General features: G+C 38.1%; 1 protein-coding gene across 1 annotated transcript; it reads left to right on the forward strand.

The window, feature by feature from the left end:
* Positions 1-16,044: 16,044 nt before the first annotated feature.
* Positions 16,045-23,213, forward strand: LOC123944616 (olfactory receptor 4Q3; the record flags this gene model as incomplete). The annotated part of the gene is made up of 2 exons (XM_046009880.1): positions 16,045-16,987; positions 23,203-23,213. Coding segments are annotated over exons 1-2 (933 nt in total), but the record flags the coding sequence as incomplete, so codon positions are not given.
* Positions 23,214-24,260: the final 1,047 nt, after the last annotated feature.

Below are 24,260 nucleotides of genomic sequence, written 5' to 3' on the forward strand. Positions count from 1 at the left end.
GTGGGGTCCTGGGATCGAGTCCCGCATCAGGCTCCTTGCTCGGCAGGGAGCCTGCTTCCTCCTCTCTTTCTGCCTGCCTCTCTGCCTGCTTGTGTATACTCTCTCTCTCTGACAAATAAATAAAATCTTAAAAAAAAAAAAGATATCACCATCTTGGGGCACCTGGGTGGCTCAGTGGGTTAAGCCTCTTCCTTCGGCTTGGGTCATGATCTCAGGGTCCTGGGATCGAGCCCTGCATTGCACTCTCTGCTCAGCGGGGAGCCTGCTTTCCCCCCACTCTCTGCCTGCCTCTCTGCCTACTTGTGATCTCTTTATGTCAAATAAATAAATAAAATCTTAAGAAAAGATATCACCATCTTGAATGACTTTTTAAAAATTTTTAAATTTAAAAAATTTTTTAATAAACATATAATGTATTATTAGCCCTAGGGGTACAGGTCTGTGAATTGCCTGGTTTACACACTTCACAGCACTCACCACAGCACATACCCTCCCCAATGTCCATAACCCCACCACCCTCTCCCTACCCTCCTTCCCCCGACATTAAGAGTCTCTTATGGTTTGTCTTCCTCCCGATCCCTTCTTGTTTCATTTATTCTTTTCCTACCCCGCAACCCCCCACATTGCATCTCCACTTCCTCATATCAGGGAGATCATATGATAGTTGTCTTTCTCTGATTGACTTATTTCACTAAGCATAATACCCTCTAGTTCCATCCACGTCATCGCAAATGGCAAGATTTTGTTTCTTTTGATGGCTGCATAGTACTCCATTGTATATATATGCCATATCTTCTTTATCCATTCATTTGTTGATGGACATCTAGGTTCTTTCCATAGTTTGGCTTTTGTAGATATTGCTGCTATAAACATTCGGGTGCTTGTGCCCCTTCAGATCACTATGTTTTTATCTTTAGGGTAAATACCCAGTAGTGCAATTTCTGGGTTGTAAGGTAGCTCTATTTTCAACTTTTTGAGGAACTTCCATGCTGTTTTCCAGAGTGGTTACACCAGCTTGCATTCCAACCAACAATGTAGGAAGGTTCCCCTTTCACTGCATCTTCGCCAGCATCTGTCATTTCCGGACATGTTAATTTTAGCCGTTGAATGACTTTTTAAGGAATATCTGGAGACAGGCATAGTAATACAGAGTAATAAGATGTCCATTACCATTTGGCATTTGAGCAAAAAGAATAATTGAAATATAAAGGATTTACAGGTCATTATCATGCAATGTGAGGATCTCTGTGCATCAACAGTCAGTTTGAGATAGTAGAACCATAATCTGTATATGGTGATTGGGAACAGAGGTACAAAAGGTAGAGTGAACAAGAACCAAAACGCATTTCCCCACTTCATAATAATTTTGTCTAGGATCAGTTCTTTCTATCTTAACGTCATCTGTGGTAGGCATACCATAGGGTCCCAACTATTGACTTTTGTACGAACCCAAATGGAAATAAGACACATTGTAATGAAGTGAAGAAATATTTTCCAAATTTTGTGTACAACATGGTAGGGAATTTCCCATTGTGATGGAAATGCTTTTATGGGCATCAAGTTTGCAAAGATCTTTTCTCTTCTGTTTCACAAATTGGAAATTCACTGAAATTTTCTTCTGCTTTCATGGACAGTAAAATTTGGCATGTAGGTTTGTTTTCTATAGTATTTATATTCACTTTTGGCTGACACATTACCTTTTTTGCTGCTTGAGGAAGCTACTGTTCCTTATTACCAGAGTTAGCAGCCAGCAGGCATTTCTTCTCCATAGCAGTTAGGGGTGAGGATGTTTTTGTTTTGTTTTGTTTTGTTTTTAACATCCATCCCTCCCAACCCTGACAAACAAGAGAGAGGTAAGAACATTAACATATTTTTTTTAAAGAAGTCTAGACATCACTTATCTTACTGACTTTTCTTTAGGAAGGTAGTGAGAACTTCTTCCATCATGGGAATTGATTTAAAGTTCTCTGTTGTGTTACACCTTCATCCACTGACACCAGGTAGATGTGTCAACATTCTGATTAATGGATATGAGAATTTTTGTTTTTGAGAAAATATAACTATCCAGAAATAAAAAATATAATAATGGAAATTAAAAACTCAATGGACTGGTTTAATAGTGGATGGGAGAGCTCATAGGAGAATAAATTAACTAGAAACTATATCAGAAGACTTTGTACATTAATGCATTGTGAATAGACAAAAAGAGAAAAATCGAAGAGAAGTTAAATGTGGAAGTCTAACATTAGTTTAATTGGCAACACTGAAGACAGGAAGAGTCAAGTGATATTTAAAGATATAATATCTGAAAAATTTTATAGATTTGGTCAAACACAAAAATCTATAACTTCAAAGAGCAAGTCCAATATATTCTTTTTTTTTAAAAGATTTTATTTATTTATTTGACAGACAGAGATCACAAGTAGGCAGAGAAGCAGGCAGAGAGAGGAGGAAGCAGACGCCCTGCTGAGCAGAGAGCCTGATGCAGGGCTCAATCCCAAGACTCTGAGATCATAACCTGAGCCAAAGGCAGAGGATTTAACCCACTGAGCCATCCAGGTGCCCCAGTCCAATACATTCTAACAGCATAAAATTAAAAATTCACATTATATAAATAATAAAGAAAGGAAACTAAGGACAAAAGCAATAACTACAGGGGGTGCCTGGGTGTCTGAGTCTGTTAAGTGTGTGACTTTTGGTTTCAGCTCAGGTCGTGATCTAAGGGTCATTGGATGGAGCCCCATGTCAGTCTCTGCACTCAGCAGGGAGTCTGACTGAGGTTCTCCATCATGTTCTTGCTCTTCCTCTACCCCCATTCACCTGTGTGTATTCTTTCTCTCTCTCTCCTTCTCTAAAATAAATTAATAAATCTTTAAAAAGACCTCAACGTGAGACAGGAATCCATCAGAATACTAGAGGAGAACATAGGCAGTAACCTCTTCGATATCAGCCACAGCAACTTCTTTCAAGATATGTCTCCAAAGGCAAAGGAAACAAAAGCGAAAATGAACTTTTGGGACTTCATCAAGATCAAAAGCTTCTGCACAGCAAAGGAAACAGTCAACAAAACAAAGAGGCAACCCACAGAATGGGAGACGACATTTGCAAATGACAGTACAGACAAAAGGTTGATATCCAGGATCTAGAAAGAACTCCTCAAACTCAACACACACAAAACAGATAATTTATCAAAAAATGGGCAGAAGATATGAACAGACACTTCTCCAATGAAGACATACAAATGGCTATCAGACACATGAAAAAATGTTCATCATCACTAGCCATCAGGGAGATTCAAATTAAAACCACATTGAGATACCACCTGACTCCAGTTAGAATGGCCAAAATTAGCAAGACAGGAAACAACGTGTGTTGGAGAGGATGTGGAGAAAGGGGAACCCTCTTCCACTGTTGGTGGGAATGCAAGTTAGTGCAGCCACTTTGGAGAACAGTGTGGAGATTCCTGAAGAAATTAAGAATAGAGCTTCCCTATGACCCTGCAATTGCACTGCTGGGTATTTACCCCAAAGATACAGATGTAGTGAAAAGAAGGGCCATCTGTACCCCAATGTTTATTGCAGCAATGGCTACGGTCGCCAAACTGTGGAAAGAACCAAGATGCCCTTCAACGGATGAATGGATAAGGAAGATGTGGTCCATATACACGATGGGGTATTATGCCTCCATCAGAAAGGATGAATACCCAACTTTTGTAGCAACATGGACGGGACTGGAAGAGATTATGCTGAGCAAAATAAGACAAGCAGAGAGAGTCAAGTATCATATGGTCTCACTTCTTTGTGGAGCATAACAAATAACATGGAGGACATGGGGAGATGGAGAGGAGAGGGAGTTGAGGGAAACTGGAAGGGGAGATGAACCATGAGAGACTATGGACTCTGAAAAACAACCAGAGGGTTTTGAAGGGGCGAGGGAGTGGGAGGTTGAGGAACCAGGTGGTGGGTAATAGGGAGGGCACATACTGCATGGAGCACTGGGTGTGGTGCAAAAACAATGAACAGTGTTACACTGAAAATAAACTAAAAAAAAAAAATAAATCTTTAAAAAAACAATAATAACTGAAAAGCAAAGAGAGAAAAATAGATTACCACCCCAGAAACAACATTAGACAGAAAGTTGATTTTTGAGAGTTCCAGTCAAAACCAGACAACAAGGAATTATATCTTGAACACTGTGGGAATGGGAGGGAAACTGCCATACTAGGATTATATCAGCAGGAAAAATATCTGTGAAGGATAAAGGTAAATAGTGACATGATAAACAGAAAGCAATGTGGAGAAGATGGAAAATATGTTCTTCTTAACTGGTAATAGGCAAATTTTGTGTTTTCCTTCTTTAGGCATAATTATTTAAAAAAATATTTCTGTGAGAGTTCTTTTATACCTGATGTGTGATAAGCCCAGTGTGTGATGTCTGAGTATTCTGTTTCTTCAGTCTGAGGTATTTGCTGGCTCTCATGCACAGCATGTCATTTCATTATACATTGTGGTAGGTAAAATAATGGCCTTCAAATATGTTCCCAATCTAAATTCTCAGAATAACATTTTTATTTATTTATTTATTTATTTATTTTTTTTCAGCGTAACAGTATTCATTCTTTTTGCACAACACCCAGTGCTCCATGCAAAACGTGCCCTCCCCATCACCCACCACCTGTTCCCCCAACCTCCCACCCCTGACCCTTCAAAACCCTCAGGTTGTTTTTCAGAGTCCATAGTCTCTTATGGTTCGCCTCCCCTCCCCAATGTCCATAGCCCCCTCCCCCTCTCCCAATCCCACCTCCCCCCAGCAACCCCCAGTTTGTTTTGTGAGATTAAGAGTCATTTATGGTTTGTCTCCCTCCCAATCCCATCTTGTTTCATGTATTCTTCTCCTATCCCCCTACCCCCCCATGTTGCTTCTCCATGTCCTCATATCAGGGAGATCATATGATAGTTGTCTTTCTCCGATTGACTTATTTCACTAAGCATGATACGCTCTAGTTCCATCCACGTCGTCGCAAATGGCAAGATTTCATTTCTTTTGATGGCTGCATAGTATTCCATTGTGTATATATACCACATCTTCTTGATTACTCTATCCAGCTAGGCTATCATTGAAAATAGAAGGAGAGATCAAAAGCTTCCAGGACAAACAAAAACTGAAAGAATTTGCAAACACCAAACCAGCTCTCCAGGAAATATTGAAAGGGGTCCTCTAAGGGAAGAGAGAGCCTAAAAGTAGTAGATCAGAAAGGTGCAGAGACAATATACAGTAACAGTCACCTTACAGGCTACTAATGGCACTAAATTCATATCTCTCAATAGTTACTCAGAATAACATTTTTAAGCACTGTCAACCTGCTAGTTCCCATGGTGGAATGGATTTTGTAGGTGTGATTAAGATTAAGGACTGGGGATTGTCCTCAATTCTCTAGGTAGGCCCTTGCCTATATGACTCAGAGAGGTAGTGGTGTGAGAAGGAATTCACTCACCCCTGTTGGCTTTGAAGATGGAAGAAGGGAGCTACCAGCCAGGGAAGAGGGGAAGTTTTTAAAAACCAAAGAAGAGAAGGATACAGATTCTACCCTAGAGCCTCCAGGAATATAGCTCTGCCTACACCTTGATTTTTAGCCCAGAGAGTTCTTGTCAAACTGCTGATCTTCAGAACTATAACACGATAAATTTGTTTAAACCACCAAGTTGTGGTAATTTGTTACATTACATTGCCAATAGAAAAGTGATGCAGTTAATTCTGGCTCTGTCTGCTTACTTCCCTTGAAAAGTTATTTGTGGGTTTTGTCTAAGACCTAGCAGGAAAATGCTGTCCTTTACAGAGGATTTATGTTTGTGTCTGCTAGGCACCTGAGGACACTTTGCTAGGGATATTGTTAAGCAAATGCAAAGTCTGAATTGCTAATATATATACTAAAGCTGTTACTCTCTCTGTGGTCAAAACTTCTCAAAGATTTTTCACTCCTCCCTGGTCCTACTGTACTCATTGTTATGGCAACCTTCTGGACATTTCATTTGAATGGGGTTAGGAAGAACACATGGTTCTGTTTTATTTTTATTTTTTATATTTTAAAGATTTTATTATTTGACAGAGAGAGAGCACAAGTAGGAAGAGTGGCAGGCAGACAGAGAGGGAGAAGCAGATTCTTTGATGAGCAGGGAGCCCAATGTGGGGCTCAATCCCAGGACCCTGGGATCATGACCTGAGCTGAAGATAGATGTTTAACCCTCTGAGCCACCCAGGCACCTCAGGTTTATTTTTATTTTTAAAATATTCTTTATTTGAGTGTAGTTGGTCTATAATGTTAGTTTCAGGTGTACCACATAGTGATTTGACAAGTCTGTATGTTATGCTATGATCATCACAAGAGTAGTTACCATCTGTCACCATGCAACGCTGTTACAGTACCATTGATTATATTCCCTATGCTCTAACTTCTATTCCTTTGACTTATTCATTCCATAACTGGAAGCCTGTATCTCCTATTCCCCTTCACCCATTTTGCCTATCTCTACATTCCTCTCCCTTCTCTCAACCATCAGTTTGTTCTCTGTATTTATAGGTCTGATTTTTCTGTTTATTCATTTTTTTTCGTCCTTTAGATTCCATATATGAGTGAAACCATATGGTATTTGTCTTTCTCAATCTGACTTATTTCTTTTAGCATAATGCTCTCTAGGTCCATCCATGTTGTTACAAATGGCAAGATCTTGTTCTTTTTTATACTGATCTTGTTCTTTTCTATTCCATTGTGGTGTGTGTGTGTGTGTGTGTGTGTGTGTGTGTGTGTACATCACATCTTCCTTATCCATTTGTCTTCACAGAAATTTAGGTTTCTTCCATATCTTGGTATTATAAATAATGCTGCAATAAACTTAGAGTGCACATTATCTTTTTGAATTAGTGTTTTGTTTTCTTTGGGTAAATACCTGGTAGATCTGTTTTCTATTTATCCTAAACATATACCCCTTTGTGTCCCAGTTTAAGATGAAGAGTATTTCGTAGGGATACCTTCGTGGCTCCGTTGGCTTAGCATCTGCCTTCAGCTCAGGTCATGATCTCAGGTCCTGGGATCAAGTCCTGCATCAGGCTCCTTGCTCAGCAGGGAGTCTGCTTCTCCTTCGGCCTCTCCCCCTGCTCATTCTCTCTCTCTGTCTTTCTCTCTCTTTCTCTCTCTTCCCTCATTCTTTTTCCCAAAGAAATAAAATCTCTTTAAAAAGGAGTATTTTCTGTAAGTCTCCCCATCTCAGGAGCTTTAACTTCATTCTGCAAAGCTTCTGAAATGAATCCCCAAATTTGCCACATTTGGAAACATTCTAAGGGAAAATGAAGGTTTGGTGTTCTAGTGTTTAACTTTTTGGGTTCTGAATCACCCCAAAAATCCACTGTTGTTGTTCCTTTCTATCTTGTTATCTTTTTATTTTATCAATTTTTTCCCTGTTAGTAGTAATTCTAAACAATTTAGTTTTCCATTGTTAATAATTAGGGCAATTCCTGTCATTTCTACTTCTGAAAAAATCTTAATTTGCCCATTTCTCTCTGTTTCTACTGCTTTAACATTAATACATGCTTTAAAATGTTTTATCTAAAAAAAAGCCTTATCTCTTAAAAACACCAAATCTATCCATTTATGCCTATTTCTTTTGCCAGTATTCTGGTGTTTCTATTATTGGTTCTTTTCTGAAGGCAGCCAGTTACCTGCTTTCCCATTTTCCCCTATCTGATCCTTCTAGAATTATATTCAAAAAACATTTATGAAATAATTTCAACTACTTCAGAAAAATTCTTTCAAATTCTTTCCACTCTTTTCAGAATAAAGTCAAAACTCCTTACCATGACCTGTAGGACTCTGTAGGTTCTGACTTCTAGCTACCTGTTCATACTCATCTCATACTACTCCCATTCACTCATTCTGTCACCATGCTATCTAAAGTTGGTACCTTTTATTTGCTCTCTATCACATTGTTTTATTTGTTCATAGCAGTTATTAAAATCTGCAATTATTTTGTATCTTGTCTGTCTTTCACATAAACAAGGGAAAGATTTTCTGCGGAAGAAAGAAATTGAATTTTTTTTTTTAAAGATTTTATTTATTTGACAGACAGAGAGCACATGTAGGCAAAGAGGCAGGAAGAGAGGAGGAGAAAGCAGGCTTCCTGCAGTGCAGAGAGCCCAATGTGGGGCTTGATCCCAGGACCCTGGGATCATGACCTGAGCAGAAGGCAGAGGCTTTAAGACACTGAGCCACCCAAACCCCCCAGAAATTGAATTTCTAATGATTTAAATGTGCCAGCCTTTTAAGAAAAAAGAAATGAACAACATCTAATGGAAACTGCCAGCTCAGAAGCTTTTATATGTAAGAATCCAATTTCAGGTATTCAGAATGATTCCTTGTACAAATCAGATAGTTTGGCTAGTTTAATTTAGAAAGAGCTGTGTTTTTTCTTCATCAATTTATAATAGATTAGAATATAACACAAATATGCATTTTATTTTTTGTAAGTCCACTTTGTTTTTACATAGAAAAACTGCTTATTCTGAATTTAATAAACTTCGCCTACTGGCTTCACTGATCAGATGAGCTAGGATTACTTCTACATATCTAGCATTCTTAAAAATGTACAATTATGTAGTGTTCCAAGATTCATTGTTTACATAGAACACCCAGTGGAACAATACATCCAAAACTAATGATGTACTATATGGTGACTAACATAATACAATAAAATAATGTTCAATTATGTGTTCAACCAAGTTGAATTTTATTTCTTTTTTTTATTATGTTCAGTTAGCATATAGTGCAGCATAAGTTTTGTTGTAGTGTTTAACAATTCATTAGTTATATATAATACCCAGTGCTCATCCCACCACATGCCCTCCTTAATAGCCATTATCTGGCTGAATTTTATTTCTAACAAGTGTTCTGTTATCAATAGTAATTGTATTGCTCTGGAATGTCATCTTATACATAATTTCCAATATCCTTTGTTAACTTTAAGACCTTGGACTGACACTAAATTGATAATTAATGAAAAATCTTTGGATACGTAGACAACACTGAATAAAATAGAATATAGCAGCGTTGATTATGAGGCCATTTTAACTTGCTTCCTATTTTTATATATTATCAAATAGTTATCAAATAACAGTTTGACAGGAAATTTAGCTCCTTTAGACTATGTTAGGGCACATCTTTATTTTCGCTTAAGAAACAATAAAGGGATATGTGTGACTGTAGGTATTTATAAAATGTAGGCCTGTTGCTGTTATGCTGAAATGCTTGTGTGTGAAAGATATTGTCAAGTATCAGCTCTTATTTTTCTCTGTGCTAGTGAGGAAATAGAAGTTACTATCTTAGTCTTTTGGGGCTCCTATAGTAAAAACACCATAGAATGGGTGGCCTAAGAACAGATATTTATTTCCCCTGGAAGCTGGGGAGATAGACATAATAGAAAACTGCTAAATTGTGCTAAGTGTGTGTGTGTGTGTGCGTGTGAGAGAGAGAGAGAGAGAGAGAATGAGAGAGAGAGAGAGAAGGATATCCCAAAGGTTAATGTTGTATTGCCCTTTAGGACATTACCCAGTTTACATATTATTTATTTATTTAATGGGAGAGCATATTCGCAAATGATACCACAGACAAAGGGCTAATATCCAAGATGTATAAAGAACTCCTCAAACTCAACACACACAAAACAGATAATCACATCAAAAAATGGGCAGACAACATGAACAGAAACTTCTCCAAAGAAGACATATAAATGGCTAGCACACACATAAAAAAAATGATCATCATCATTAGCCATCAGGGAGATTCAAATCAAAACCACACTGAGATACCAACTCACACCAGTTAGAATGGCCAAAATCATCAAGACATTAAACAACAAGTGTTGGAGAGGATGTGGACAAAGGGGGACCCTCTTACGCTCTTGGTGGAAATGCAAATTGGTGCAGCCACTTTGGAAAACAGTGTGGAGATTCCTTAAGAAATTAAAAATAAAGCTACCCTATGACCCTGCAATTACACTACTGTGTTTTTACCCCCAAGATACAGATGTAGTGAAAAGAAGGGCCACATGTACTCCAGTGTTCATAATAGCAATGGCCATAATCGCCAAACTGTGGAAAGAACCAAGATGCCCCTCAATAGATGAATGGATAAAGAATATATGGTCCATATATATAATGGAATATTATGCCTCCATCAATTTACATATAATTTAGAAATTTTATTTCAATGTTCTTTTTTGTACTCTACATGAAATCACATTTTTTTTTTTTTTAAATTTGACAGACAGAGATCACAAGTAGGCAGAGACGCAGGCAGAGAGAGAGGAGGAAGCAGGCTCTCCGCAGAGCAGAGAGCCCGATGCAGGGCTCGATCCCAGGACCCTGGGATCACGACCCGGGCCAAAGGCAGAGGCTTTAACCCACTGAGCCACCCAGGCCCCTCTGAAATCACATTTTTATGTTTTCTTTTGAATTGACTTCATCATCCTACTCTCCCTCATTAAAGAGTTAAATATAATTTTTAACATAGTTTCATCATCTATTTGAGAACTTTATAACATTTAGAAAATTATACTTTGATAACAATTTATAAAAATATTCAATTACTAATGACAGCAGCTGTGTTTTCTGTAAGAGATCCATATATAGGCACCAATTAGATAAGCTGTTTACGACATCATCAAGAGACTCAGGTGTTGTGTGAAGACACTCTAACACACTGAAGGGAGTGTTTCTGCTTCTACAGCTTCTGAAGATAATTTGGTGTTTAACCATTCAGCCTTGCCTACTTCGGGACCATGGTTGGGACAGAAAGCAGTGAGAATCATTTCACTCACGTATAGACTGACACATGGAAAAGTGGTAGCATATCTAGTGCAAATTAATTAATCCAAAGTAAGTAAAGGGGTTAACTGTGTTATGCAATAAGGTTTGTTTCAGACCCTGCAGGTTCTAAGGTCAGCTTTCTAGCAAGAACTGAGATTCAGCAACAGTAGACTGGGGACTCCCAAGGCTCATTAGGCTGAGTAGTAGCATAAGGACCATAAAAGCCTCAGACACATCCAAAGCCCTGGGGGCAAGAGATCTTTCCAATTGTACAGCCAGCCCTCAACTAGGGCTTGACTTATAAGGAAGCAGTTAGGGCACAGACATGGGTAATTGTGATGGTCATCTGAGAATTTCTAATTTTGCTGGACTGAAACTGTGTAGGGATTGGTGTGATGAAGAGCAGGGTCACATATTCCTTCCTTGAACTCACATAGCTTCTGACATGCAATATGTAAGTTTTTCGGATGTGTTTATTCAAAGATCCATTTACCTCCCTTACTCCTTTTTCTGTCCTTGAAACCATTTCTATACCTCTCTGACAGTCATTATTTTTAAATTTAAGAAATCACTTGAGCTGTTCCAGGTTCATAAAATTGGAAACATTCACAGAGCAATGACATTCTCATAGCATCAGGGTATTTTTGGACTGGTGGTAGTTGATAATAAGGTTTGGATAAGGTAGGATCAAGTTAATATAATAGACAGCACTGGATTCATAGCCGTATTGACTCAGGACTACCTAATTATACAGTAGTTCTTCCTAGATCCTATTTTCCATTTATTTATTTCAGTTGTTTTTTGCTAAATTATTCACTTCTCCCAAACAAAATTTAAGAAGCAGTATTTCATCTTAATCTCACAAAACAAACTGGGGGTTCCTGGGGGGAGGTGGGATTGGGAGAGGGGGAGCGGGCTATGGACATTGGGGAGGGGAGGCGAACCATAAGAGACTATGGACTCTGAAAAACAACCTGAGGGTTTTGAAGGGTCAGGGGTGGGAGGTTGGGGCAACCTGAGGGTTTTGAAGGGTCAAGGGTGGGAGGTTGGGGGAACAGGTGGTGGGTAATGGGGAGGGCACGTTTTGCATGGAGCACTGGGTGTTGTGCAAAAAGAATGAATACTGTTACGCTGAAAAAATAAATAAAATGGAAAAAAAAAAGAAGCAGTATTTCAAACAAAGATTAGAGCAGAAATATTATGCTCTTTTCAGTATGAAACACTATCATGGGTATCAATTTCAGTGAATGGTCTCCATTACTTGGTGTTTCAAGAGAAATTAGAATTACATCAGATCCCCCCAAAATAAGTTCACATGGCATTTAGGCTTTGTGGTCAGATTTCTTCTGAGAATGCTTTTAGCTCAATACAGAAAAAAACTAAACAGACAAAATAGCAAAGTATATTGTTTGAAAAAACCACAACCACTCCCACAAGGAAAATTTAATTGCCTTTCTTAGTATTTTCTGCATAGACCTCTCTGGTTCCTTGCCTAGAAAAATTAGAGTAGTTGCTCAGTTGTCCATAAATAGCCCTTGATTGTTTAAAAAGAGTTTGATTATGTCCTCTTTCCTACATGCTGCACTGGGTACTTCCATAAGGACTTTGGTTTGTCATTAAGCATTCTCAATTCCTTTGACTCATTTTGCCAACTTAAAGACATCTTTATTGATTTTGCTATTCTTAGTTTATTCTTAGAATGTGAAGCATGAAGGGGTGCCTGGGTGGCTCAGTGGGTTAATCCTCTGCCTTCAGCTCAGGTCATGATCTCAGGGTACTGGGATGGAGCCCCACATTGGGCTCTTTCCTCAGCAGGGAGCCTGCTTCCCCCTCTCTCTGTCTCTGCCTGCCTCTCGGCCTACTTGTGATCTCTCTATCTCTCTCTGTCAAATAAATAAATAAAATCTTTTAAAAAAAGAATGTGGAGCATGAAATTAAAAAGAAAAATAAGAATATGAAGGATGAAACACTTGAGAGGGCCTGTTCCTACAGCTAGGAAAGTGATAATGGAGCTGGGATTTCCAATGTTGCTTCCCAGATCCCAACAGGAGTTTGGCATAGGAAAATCTGTTGTGGTGGAAGATGGTTTTAGGTGATGGACATTGCTTCATGCTGATGGGGATAGTGGGTTCTTTTGTTCTTCATGAATATTCACAGGCTGGATTTCTTAATGTGATCAGAGACTTTGGAAATGTAGAAGTTAGAGGTATTTCTGCCAAACGTGGCTGTTTATCAACATTGAAAGTAAACTTTCCAGAGTGGTTGGTATTACATTTTCATCTTATCTAAAGGCAGAAAATTTCTTGAGTCAGTAAAAAAATTTAAGAATAACTGGAATCTAGTCCATGCCTCAATTACAACTCAAATATAGGGTTGCCTATATTTGTCTCATGAAATTGAATGATATCAACATCACTATTAGTCAAATCCTATTATGCTAATGTTCTACAAATGATCTGAAAATATTTATTGCACTGAAGTCCCCAAATATTAAATATTACTTTAAACAGGTGGATCATAGACTAGGACTTAGCATTGTTTTGTGGTAATTAAGTTTTAATATCTTTTACACACTCTTATTTCATCTGCTTTTATGATTATTTTATTTTAATATTGTTTTAGTGAAAGCTTATCTTTCTCTATGCCTGTGCTATGGAAATAATAAGCATATAATACAGGTGACTGCTCTTCACATATTATGCTTTCACATTAGGAAATAATCACGTTGTTTCTCAGTCTTAAATTAAAAGAATGCTTTGGATTTTTTTCTTCCACTTATTTTTTCCTCCTTGTTTTCAGAAACCTCCTTTCGATTTTTTTTCTTAAAATGACTTTGGTTAGTCTTAGATTCTTCCTAGTTATCCAAAGATGAGGTTTGAATATAGATGCAGGATTTTAATGAGAGCTTGACCTCATCTAATCCAATGATTTTAGATCATTGAAAAGAACACCAGAATGCCATCTCCATATGAAAATTTACAATCCTTGGCATATCTAAAGAAGATTAGAAAATTTCCATTGTTTCAAAGTTCAAGTAGGGCTGTACATATGACAGCAAATGGCTTCCTATCTGTTTTTCTTTGTTTTGTTTTCCAAAGGATTCTAGAGAGTGAGGTGGCTCCTTCCATTATTTATCAGATTGTAGAATCTATAGACAGGTGAATGTGATGGTCACATATGTGGTGTTACCAAGACATCCAAAAGTTCCTTGGGCCCCAAATCTCTCCCTCGCTTGCTTTTCTTGAAATACTGTAATAAAGTGAAATTTCTTGGTAATAAGAATTTTTCTTTTTGGAATATCTGAATAACTATCACATAACTTTCCTTGACTGGTTTGAAAGAACCAAGTGCAACACGGAATAGGTAAATGGGATTGAGGACAGAAAATTTTTTTCTCACTCAATATACCAAGAGCTAATTCTAGATTGAAAGTATACTAATCTAGGCAAAGAAACATCTGTTAATTCTTCACTGCTTCAAGGGAAGGAATGTGCCAATGTTCTCTAATTTTTTATTTGTAATCTGAGATATTCCCACCCAATATCGGGAATGAATGTAAAGGTAGAGCAGGAGGAAATGGATGAAACAATATCTTAGTGTAAATTTTACTTCTTTTAAGTGTACCTGTGTTTGTTAAAAAGTCCAAAAACAGCATAATTCATATTCCCAGATTATCCTCTCCTACGAAATGGGTCATGGTGAGCTTCTTTTGTGTGTTGAAGCCACTGTTATACTTATCTTGAGTCCAATGATTTCTTTAACTTTAGAGATAAATATTTTATTTTCTCTTGCCTATTCTCTACAAAATTCCCATCTTCCATCACCTGGGATAAATAAATGCAAGGAACATGAGCTTCCTATCTTTTCTAAATGATTTTTTAAAATGTAATGTTAGTCACTATATATATAACATTAGCTTTAGATGTAGTATTCCAAGATTCATTGTTTGCATATAATACGCAGTTTGCATATAATTGCATATAATATGCAATACGTGCCCTTCTTAATACCCATCACTGGGCAAATCCATCCCCCCACCCACCTCCCCTTTAAAACCCTGTTTTTTTCTCGGAGTTTATAGTCTCTCATGACTTGTCTCACCCTCTGATTTCCACCCCTTCATTTTCCCCTTCTTCTCCTAAGTGATTTGTTTCCTAATTTGTGTGTTCTTAATAGTTTCTAACTTTTGTACATCATAGTGATTTATAGTAAAAGCATTCTTCTTTCAATATGATAAATTATCATGCAGTAAGCATTGTGGTGTGAGTACAAAGATGAATAAATACTGCCTCTGGGCCCTGGGTGACTCAAGTTGGTTAAGCATCTAACTCCTGGTATGGGCTCAGGCTCTGAGCTCTGCATGAAGTTGCCTTGAGATTCTCTCCTTCTCCCTCTGGACATTTCCCCCAACTCTTTCTGTCTCAAATAAATAAATAAATCTTGAAAACAAACAAAAGAAATGTTGTGTTACTTTCAGAGATTTAAGTCATTTTTTATGCAAGTGTATTTTGTTCATGAACAGATTGTATTTGATTCTCAAAACAACCTTGGAAGATATTATTATCCCTATATTAGATTGAATAAACAATAAAACTCAGGTTTGATACCTTGCTTGATGTCACTGCATTGGTGAGTAGTAGAGCTGGGCATCGGTCTAGATACTTCATTCCAGAACACTTGCTCTTAGAGGTTACAATTTTGTCTCTTAAAAAAAATGAAATGAGGGCACCTGGGTGGCTCAGTGGGTTAAAGCCTCTGCCTTCAGCTCAGGTTATGATCTCAGGGTCCTGGAATTGAGCCCCGCATCAGGCTCTGCTCAGTTGAGTGAGCAAGCTCAGCTTGCTCCCCCCCCCCCCCCCCGCCTGTCTTGGTGCTGACTTGTGAGCTCTGTCTGTCAAATAAATAAATAAAATCTTTTAAAAAGAATGGAATGATTTTCATGTTCTCATCAAATCATGCCCAGTTCATTGTCTCCCTCCCTTCCTAGTTTGCTGCAAGTGAAACTTAAAAGTATTATAGGAAGGGTCAGAAGGTATGCAAACTTCCTCATTCAACTTATACAGGAATGTATATTTCCTATCTCACAGAACTTACGTTTTTCATCTTGGAGTATAATTCTATAAACATAATCTCAAAATCTTGTAACTCACATATATTGCCATTTCCAATTTGATTCTTTTTTTCTCTAGGTCACTTGGTATTCTTGACTTGATGAAAAAAAGAAATGATTCCAAGGTGACAGAATTTGTTCTTCTGGGCCTTTCATCCTCCTGGGAGCTACAGCTGTTTCTCTTCCTAATATTTTTGTTATTTTATGTGACTGTTGTTCTGGGAAACCTTCTGATAATGGTGACAGTGCGAGCTGATGCCCGCCTGCTCCAATCTCCTATGTACTATTTTTTGGGCCATCTGTCCTTCATTGACCTATGCCTGAGCTGTGTTACTGTGCCTAAGATGTTAGGAGATTTTCTACAGAAAAGGAAGATCATCTCTTTTTCAGGATGCTTGGCCCAGATCTACTTCTTGCACTTTCTGGGAGCCAGTGAGATGTTTCTGCTGACAGTCATGGCCTTTGATAGATATGTTGCCATATGTAATCCTTTGCACTACCTGACAGTCATGAACCGCCAGCTGTGCTTTCAGTTGGTTTTTGCCTGTTGGTGTGGGGGATTCATTCACTCTATCACACAGGTCGTGCTGGTGATCCAGCTGCCCTTCTGTGGCCCCAATGAACTGGACAACTTCTACTGTGATGTCCCACAGGTCATCAAGCTACCGTGCATGGACACATATGTAGTAGAAGTGCTGATGGTCTCAAACAGTGGTCTGCTATCTCTCGTTTGTTTCTTGGTCTTGCTATTCTCTTATGCCATCATCCTGATCACCCTCAGAACTCGCTTCCGCCAAGGCCAGAGCAAGGCACTCTCTACCTGTGCCTCCCACCTAACAGTGGTCAGCCTGATCTTTGTGCCATGTGTTTTCATCTACCTGAGGCCTTTCTGCAGCTTCTCTGTGGATAAAGTGTTCTCTGTCTTTTACACAGTGATCACTCCAATGTTGAACCCTCTCATCTACACACTCAGAAATGCTGAAATGAAGACAGCCATGAGGAAGCTGAGAAAAAAAGCATGTGGCATCCTTCTGCCATATTAAAGAATGAACAGGAAGAGGTGATTTAGAAAGCATAACTTTCTTGGGACATCCTTAACTCATCCTATACATGGGTATATACATGAAACCAATTCAGTGACTTTGGCATAAAAACCGGCATCAAAATTATAATGCATTTCTGCTGATTGCTATTAAGGCATGGTGGCTTTGTTGGATGTTAACTATTAAGAAGGGGAGTTTATTGGTCCAGAAATTGAGTAGTAGGTTCAAGAGAACACCTTGAAAGATCAACCCTTCTACCATTGGTCTATAACGAGTCTTCTTTGATTTATGTCATTTCACTTTTAAATTCTTTTCAAATGAAAGAAGGTATCCTATCTCCTTTTTTGTCTTTCTCATCTGGGTGTAACAACTCCTATGTCAGGAGGTTCCTTCTGATGTCGATCAGAGTCTCTTCTGAAGCAGTGTGAGTCTCTTTTGTCCTGTCTCCAAGAAAGCCTGAAAACAGTGCTAACCACCCTACCTATTAAAGTTCACCTAGGGACTGCATTATATATTGTGCCAAATTTTAGAAATGCACTTGAGTTCAGTACAGGTAAGTGAGCATGCTCCTTTTGAAGTTTGAATGTGAAGGCAAGAAAGCCTGGGAGTGCCAAGTGTTGGAAACTCCCAGTTTTCTTCCCTGAAGGCTTCTCTAGAAGAGATACCCTATTTCCATCGAATTGCTTTAAGTGGAGTTACAGCAGGGGATCAGTGTATAAGCTGGCTTTTCAACTGGTTGTGATATTTAAGAGCTCTGACCTGTAAAGGGAGGGGGAAGAAAAAGAAATGAACTGTAGTTTAAAGTACTCATAGTTATTACCTTTAAGTCTCAAAGGTAGATATAGAAGTAGGTAATATTTTACAAATGAGCTGGGATTTCTTTCTTTCTCTCTTTTTTTTTTTGTAATGATTTATTTAGATAGAGAAAGAGAGAGAGAGAGAGAATCTCAGGCAAACTCCTTGCCTAGTGTGGAGTCCCATGAAGCATTCAGTCCCACAACCCTGAGACCATGACATCAACTCAAATCAAGAGTTTGGTAGTCAACCCACTGAGCCATCTAGATGTCCTGAACTCAGATTTCTGAAGGACTTTCACAAGATCACTCAAAAAAGTATGATCACACAAGAAATCTAGGAATTTTGGATAATTAAGATTGAACTAATATTTTCTTTACAGAAAGTCTTTGTCTCAATTAGATGGACTAATTACATATTTTCTACTTTATCTACAGAAGATCTCCAGATTTAGGAGATCATTAAAAAGATACACAAAAGCATATATATTTAAGGATATCTATTTCTGACATTAGGATCTTTGTCCTAATTAACAGAATTAATACATTTCCATTTAGACATAAGAAGGTATTTTGCACCTTCTTATGTCTAAATGGAAATGTATTAATTCTGCTCACTAAACAATAATATAATGATGGACTTTAGCAATATTTTTATATTTGCTCACTTATTTTCTAGTCAGTTGTGATGGAGAGGCTTTTAAAATTACTTAGCTGAAAAACATAACTCAAGAAAAGAATATCTGAAACTCCACCAAATAATAGGATTTCCTAGGTAAATTGCAATACCTGTGCTCATGTAAGAGCTTGGATGATTTCTTACTAAGATGAGTGAGGGGGTGTTGGCATCCCTGTGTGGATCACACTTTCCTTATCATCCATGGTATGGATCACATTATCCTCTTTCACTCCACAGCATTTCTATAGAAGTTTTTTTGTCTATAGAAGGAGAGAGGACACTGTTAGCCAGAGAGTAGTTTTATGAGTTGATTTAAGTGGCACTGTATAGTCAGCAAGGCACATTGCAGGTACCTAAAACTCCAAGCTTTCTTTATATATTAGTAGGTCACAACATCCCTTTTTCTAATGTCCCTCTTTCATAGCAAAATTTAGAGTCTTGGGATATCATTTGATTTGTCCTGTTGATATCTGGGATTGATAGCATTAAATTCAGAAAATCAAGAATTATGTATATTCCCTTTGGCATTTCCAATACTTACTTAATCAATTATCTATTAAAATTCTCCTTATTAATAAGCTACTAACATTTCTGTTTATCAGACTGTACATGAATGCTATTCATCTCCAGCGTTCCCTTCTCTAATGCTCTGAGACCATTTCAGGGCCTGCCTGAGCTTCTCCTTTGGTGCTATCCTCCTGAGGGCAATGCCTATACTAGTATGGGAACTTTCAGGCTGAGGCACTGTGTGTAAACTGAGTGGACAAAGCCTGGAAATCTGGGTGGCAGAGTCCATTTTCATACACGAGAGACCTCTCATGTATTACATACAGTATAATATTGGCTTCAGGAGTAGAATTCAGTGATTCATCACATACATAAAACACCTAGTGAAGGAGGCTAAGGATTTAATATTTTTTCTTTTTTTAAAAACATTTTATTTGTAAAAAAAAAAATTTAAGTAATCTCTATCCCCCTGTGAAGTTCAAACTCACAACCATGAGATTTAGTGTCACATGCTCTACCAAATGAGCCAGCCAGGTGTCCCATGAAGTGAAATTTTTTAAAGTAATCATTTTATAGATGGTAAACATGTACAGAATATTCGCTTGTCAAACTTTCCAGACCAATCGATAGCCTTGGAATTAAAACATATATGTTGTTAAAATTGTTCCATTAAAACATGGATAAAGAAAACTAAAGTAGTTTCAAAATTTTTTTGCATGTCAAAAATTTATGTCACATACATATTATTCTGTACTTACTTTTTAAAAAAAATTTATTTATTTATTTTTTCAGTGTAACAGTATTCATTGTTTTTGCACAACACCCAGTGCTCCATGCAATACGTGCCCTCCCTATTACCCAACACCTGATTCCCCCAACCTCCCACCCCCGTCCCTTCAAAACCCTCAGGTTGTTTTTCAGAGTCCATAGTCTCTTATTGTTGGCCTCCCCTTCCAATTTTCCTCAACTTCCTTCTCCTCTCCATCTCCCAATGTCCTCCATGTCATTTGTTATGCTCCACAAATAAGTGAAACCAAATGATAATTGACTCTCTCTGCTTGAATTATTTCACTCAGCATCATCACTTCCAGTCCCGTCCACGTTGCTACAAAAGTTGGGTATTCATCCTTTCTTTTTCTTTTTCTTTTTTTATAAACATATAATGTATTTTTATCCCCAGGGGTACAGGTCTGTGAATCGCCAGGTCACTTCACAGCACTCACCATAGCACATACCCTCCCCAATGTCCAGAACCCCTCCCCCTCTCCCAACCCCACCTCCCCTCAGCAACCCCCAGTTTGTTTTGAGAGATTAAGAGTCATTTATGGTTTGTCTCCCTCCCAATCCCATCTTGTTTCATTTATTCTTCTCCTATCCCCAACCCCCCATGTTGCATCTCCACGTCCTCATATCAGGGAGATCATATGATAGTTGTCTTTCTCCGACTGACTTATTTCACTAAGCATGATATGTTCTAGTTCCATCTACATCATCGGAAATGACAAGAGTTCATTTCTTTTGATGGCTGCAGAGTATTCCATTGTGTATATATACCACATCTTCTTTATCCATTCATCTGTTGATGGACATCTAGGTTCTTTCCATAGTTTGGCTATTGTAGACATTGCTGCTATAAACATTCGGGTACACATGCCCCTTCGGATCACAGCGTTTGTATCTTTAGGGTAAATACCCAGTAGTGCAATTGCTGGGTCATAGGGTAGTTCTATTTTCAACATTTTGAGGAACCTCCATGCTGTTTTCCAGAGTGGTTGCACCAGCTTGCATTCCCACCAACAGTGGAGGAGGGTTCCCCTTTCTCCACATCCTCGCCAGCATCTGTCATTTCCTGACTTGTTAATTTTAGCCATTCTGACTGGTGTGAGGTGATATCTCATTGTGGTTTTGATTTGTATTTCCCTGATGGCGAGTGATGTGGAGGACTTTTTCATGTGTCTGTTGGCCATCTGGATATCTTCTTTGCAGAAATGTCTGTTCATGTCCTCTGCCCATTTCTTGATTGGATTGTTTGTTCTTTGGGTGTTGAGTTTGCTAAGTTCCTTATAGATTTTGGGTACTAGCCCTTTATCTGAGATGTCGTTTGCAAATATCTTCTCCCATTCTGCCAGTTGTCTTTTGGTTTTGTTAACTGTTTCCTTTGCTGTGCAGAAGATTTTGATCTTGATGAAATCCCAATAGTTCATTTTTGCCCTTGCTTCCCTTGCCTTTGCCGATGTTCCTAGGAAGATGTTGCTGTGGCTGAGGTTGAAGAGGTTGCTGCCTGTGTTCTCCTCAAGGATTTTGATGGATTCCTTTCTCACATTGAGGTCCTTCATCCATTTGGAGTCTATTTTCGTGTGTGGTGTAAGGAAGTGGTCCAATTTCATTTTTCTGCAAGTGGCTGTCCAATTTTCCCAGCACCGTTTATTGAAGAGGCTGTCTTTTTTCTATTGGACATTCTTTCCTGCTTTGTCGAAGATTAGTTGACCATAGAGTTGAGGGTCTATTTCTGGGCTCTCTATTCTGTTCCATTGATCTATGTGTCTGTTTTTGTGCCAGTACCATGCTGTCTTGATGATGACAGCTTTGTAATAGAGCTTGGAGTCTGGAATTGTGATGCCACACACTTTGGCTTTCTTTTTCAATATTCCTTTGGCTATTCAAGGTCTTTTCTGATTCCATATAAATTTTAGGATTATTTGTTCCATTTCTTTGAAAAAAATGGATGGTATTTTGATAGGGATTGCATTAAATGTGTAGATTGTTTTAGGTAGCATAGACATTTTCACAATATTTATTCTTCCAATCCAGGAGCATGGAACATTTTTCCATTTCTTTGTGTCTTCCTCAATTTCTTTCATGAGTACTTTATAGTTTTCTGCATATAGATTCTTAGCCTCTTTGGTTAGGTTTATTCCTAGGTATCTTATAGTTTTGGGTGCAATTGTAAATGGGATTGACTCCTTAATTTCTCTTTCTTCTGTCTTCTTGTAGGTGTAGAGAAATGCAACTGATTTCTGTGCATTGATTTTGGATGCCTTTAATTTCTTTTTGTTGTCTGATTGCTGAGGCTAGGACTTCTAGTACTATGTTGAATAGCAGTGATGATAATGGACATCCCTGCCATGTTCCTGACCTTAACGGAAAAGCTTTCAGTTTTTCTCCATTGAGAATGATATTTGCGGTGGGTTTTTCATAGATGGCTTTGATAATATTGAGGTATGTGCCCTCTATCCCTACACTTTGAAGAGTTTTGATCAGGAAGGGATGCTGTACTTTGTCAAATGCTTTTTCAGCATCTATGGAGAGTATTATATGGTTCTTGTTCTTTCTTTTATTAACGTGTTCTATCACATTGATTGATTTACGGATGTTGAACCAACCCTGCAGCCCTGGAATAAATCCCACTTGATCGTGGTGAATAATCCTTTTAATGTACTGTTGAATCCTATTGGCTAGTATTTTGCTGAGAATTTTTGCGTCTGTGTTCATCAAGGATATTGGTCTGTAGTTTTCTTTTTTGGTGGGATCCTTGTCTGGTTTTGGGATCAAGGTGATGCTGGCCTCATAAAATGAGTTTTGAAGTTTTCCTTCCATTTCTATTTTTGGAACAGTTTCAGGAGAATAGGAATGAGTTCTTCTTTAAATGTTTGGTAGAATTCCCCTGGGAAGCCGTCTGGCCCTGGACTTTTGTTTGTTTAGAGACTTTTGATGACTGTTTCAATCTCCTTACTGGTTATGGGCCTGTTCAGGTTTTCTATTTCTTCCTGGTTCAGTTGTGGTAGTTTATATGTCTCTAGGAATGCATCCATTTCTTCCAGATTGTCCAATTTGTTGGTGTAGAGTTGCTCATAGTATGTTCTTATAATTGTCTGTATTTCTTTGGTGTTTGTTGTGATCTCTCCTCTTTCATTCATGATTTTATTTATTTGGGTCCTTTCTCTTTTCTTTCTGATGAGTCTGGCCAGGGGTTTATCAATCTTATTGATTCTTTCCAAGAACCAGCTCCTAGTTTCATTGATTTTTTCTATTGTTTTTTTTGGTTTCTATTTCATTGATTTCTGCTGTGATCTTTATGATTTCTCTTCTCCTGCTGGGTTTAGGGTTTCTTTCTTGTTCTTTCTCCAGCTCCTTTACGTGTAGGGTTAAGTTGTGTACTTGAGACCTTTCTTGTTTCTTGAGAAAGTCTTGTACCACGATATATTTTCCTCTCAGGACTGCCTTTGCTGTGTCCCACAGATTTTGAACCATTGTGTTTTCGTTATCATTTGTTTCCATGAATTTTTTCAATTCTTCTTTAATTTCCTTGTTGACCCATTCATTCTTTAGAAGGATGCTGTTTAGTCTCCATGTATTTGGGTTCTTTCCAGCTTTCCTCTTGTGATTGAGTTCTAGCTTCAGAGCGTTGTGGTCTGAAAATATGCAGGGAATGATCCTAATCTTTTGATACTGGTTGAGACCTGATTTGTGACCCAGGATGTGATCTATTCTGGAGAATGTTCCATGTGCACTAAAGAAGAATGTGTATTCTGTTGCTTTGGGATGAAATGTTCTGAATAGATCTGTGATGTCCATCTGGTCCAGTGTGTCATTTAAGGCCTTTATTTCCTTGTTGATCTTTTGCTTGGATGATCTGTCCGTTTCAGTGAGGGGAGTGTTAAAGTCCCCTACTATTATTGTATTATTGTCAATGAATTTCTTTGATTTTGTTATTAATTGGTTTATATAGTTGGCTGCTCCCACGTTAGGGGCATAGATATTTAAAATTGTTAGATCTTCTTGTTGGACAGACCCTTTGAGTATGTTATAATGTCTTTCCTCAACTCTTATTATAGTCTTTGGCTTAAAATCTAATTGATCTGATATAAGGATTGCCACCCCAGCTTTCTTCTGATGCCCATTAGCATGGTAAATTGTTTTCCACTCCGTTACTTTAAATCTGGAGGTGTCTTCGCATCTAAAATTAGTTTCTTGTAGGCAACATAATGATGGGTTTTTTTTTTTCCATTCTGATACCCTGTGTCTTTTGATTGGGGCATTTAGCCCATTAACATTCAGGGTAACTATTGAGAGATATGAATTTAGTGCCACTATTAGCCTGTAAGGTGACTGTTACTGTATATTGTCTCTGTACCTTTCTGATCTACTACGTTTAGGCTCTCTCTTTGCTCAGAGGACCCCTTTCAATATTTCCTGTAGAGCTGGTTTGGTGTTTGCAAATTCTTTCAGTTTTTGTTTGTCCTGGAAGCTTTTTATCTCTCCTTCTATTTTCA

The sequence above is a fragment of the Meles meles genome, chromosome 6 (genome assembly GCF_922984935.1).
Source record: "Meles meles chromosome 6, mMelMel3.1 paternal haplotype, whole genome shotgun sequence".
NCBI lineage: Eukaryota > Metazoa > Chordata > Mammalia > Carnivora > Mustelidae > Meles > Meles meles.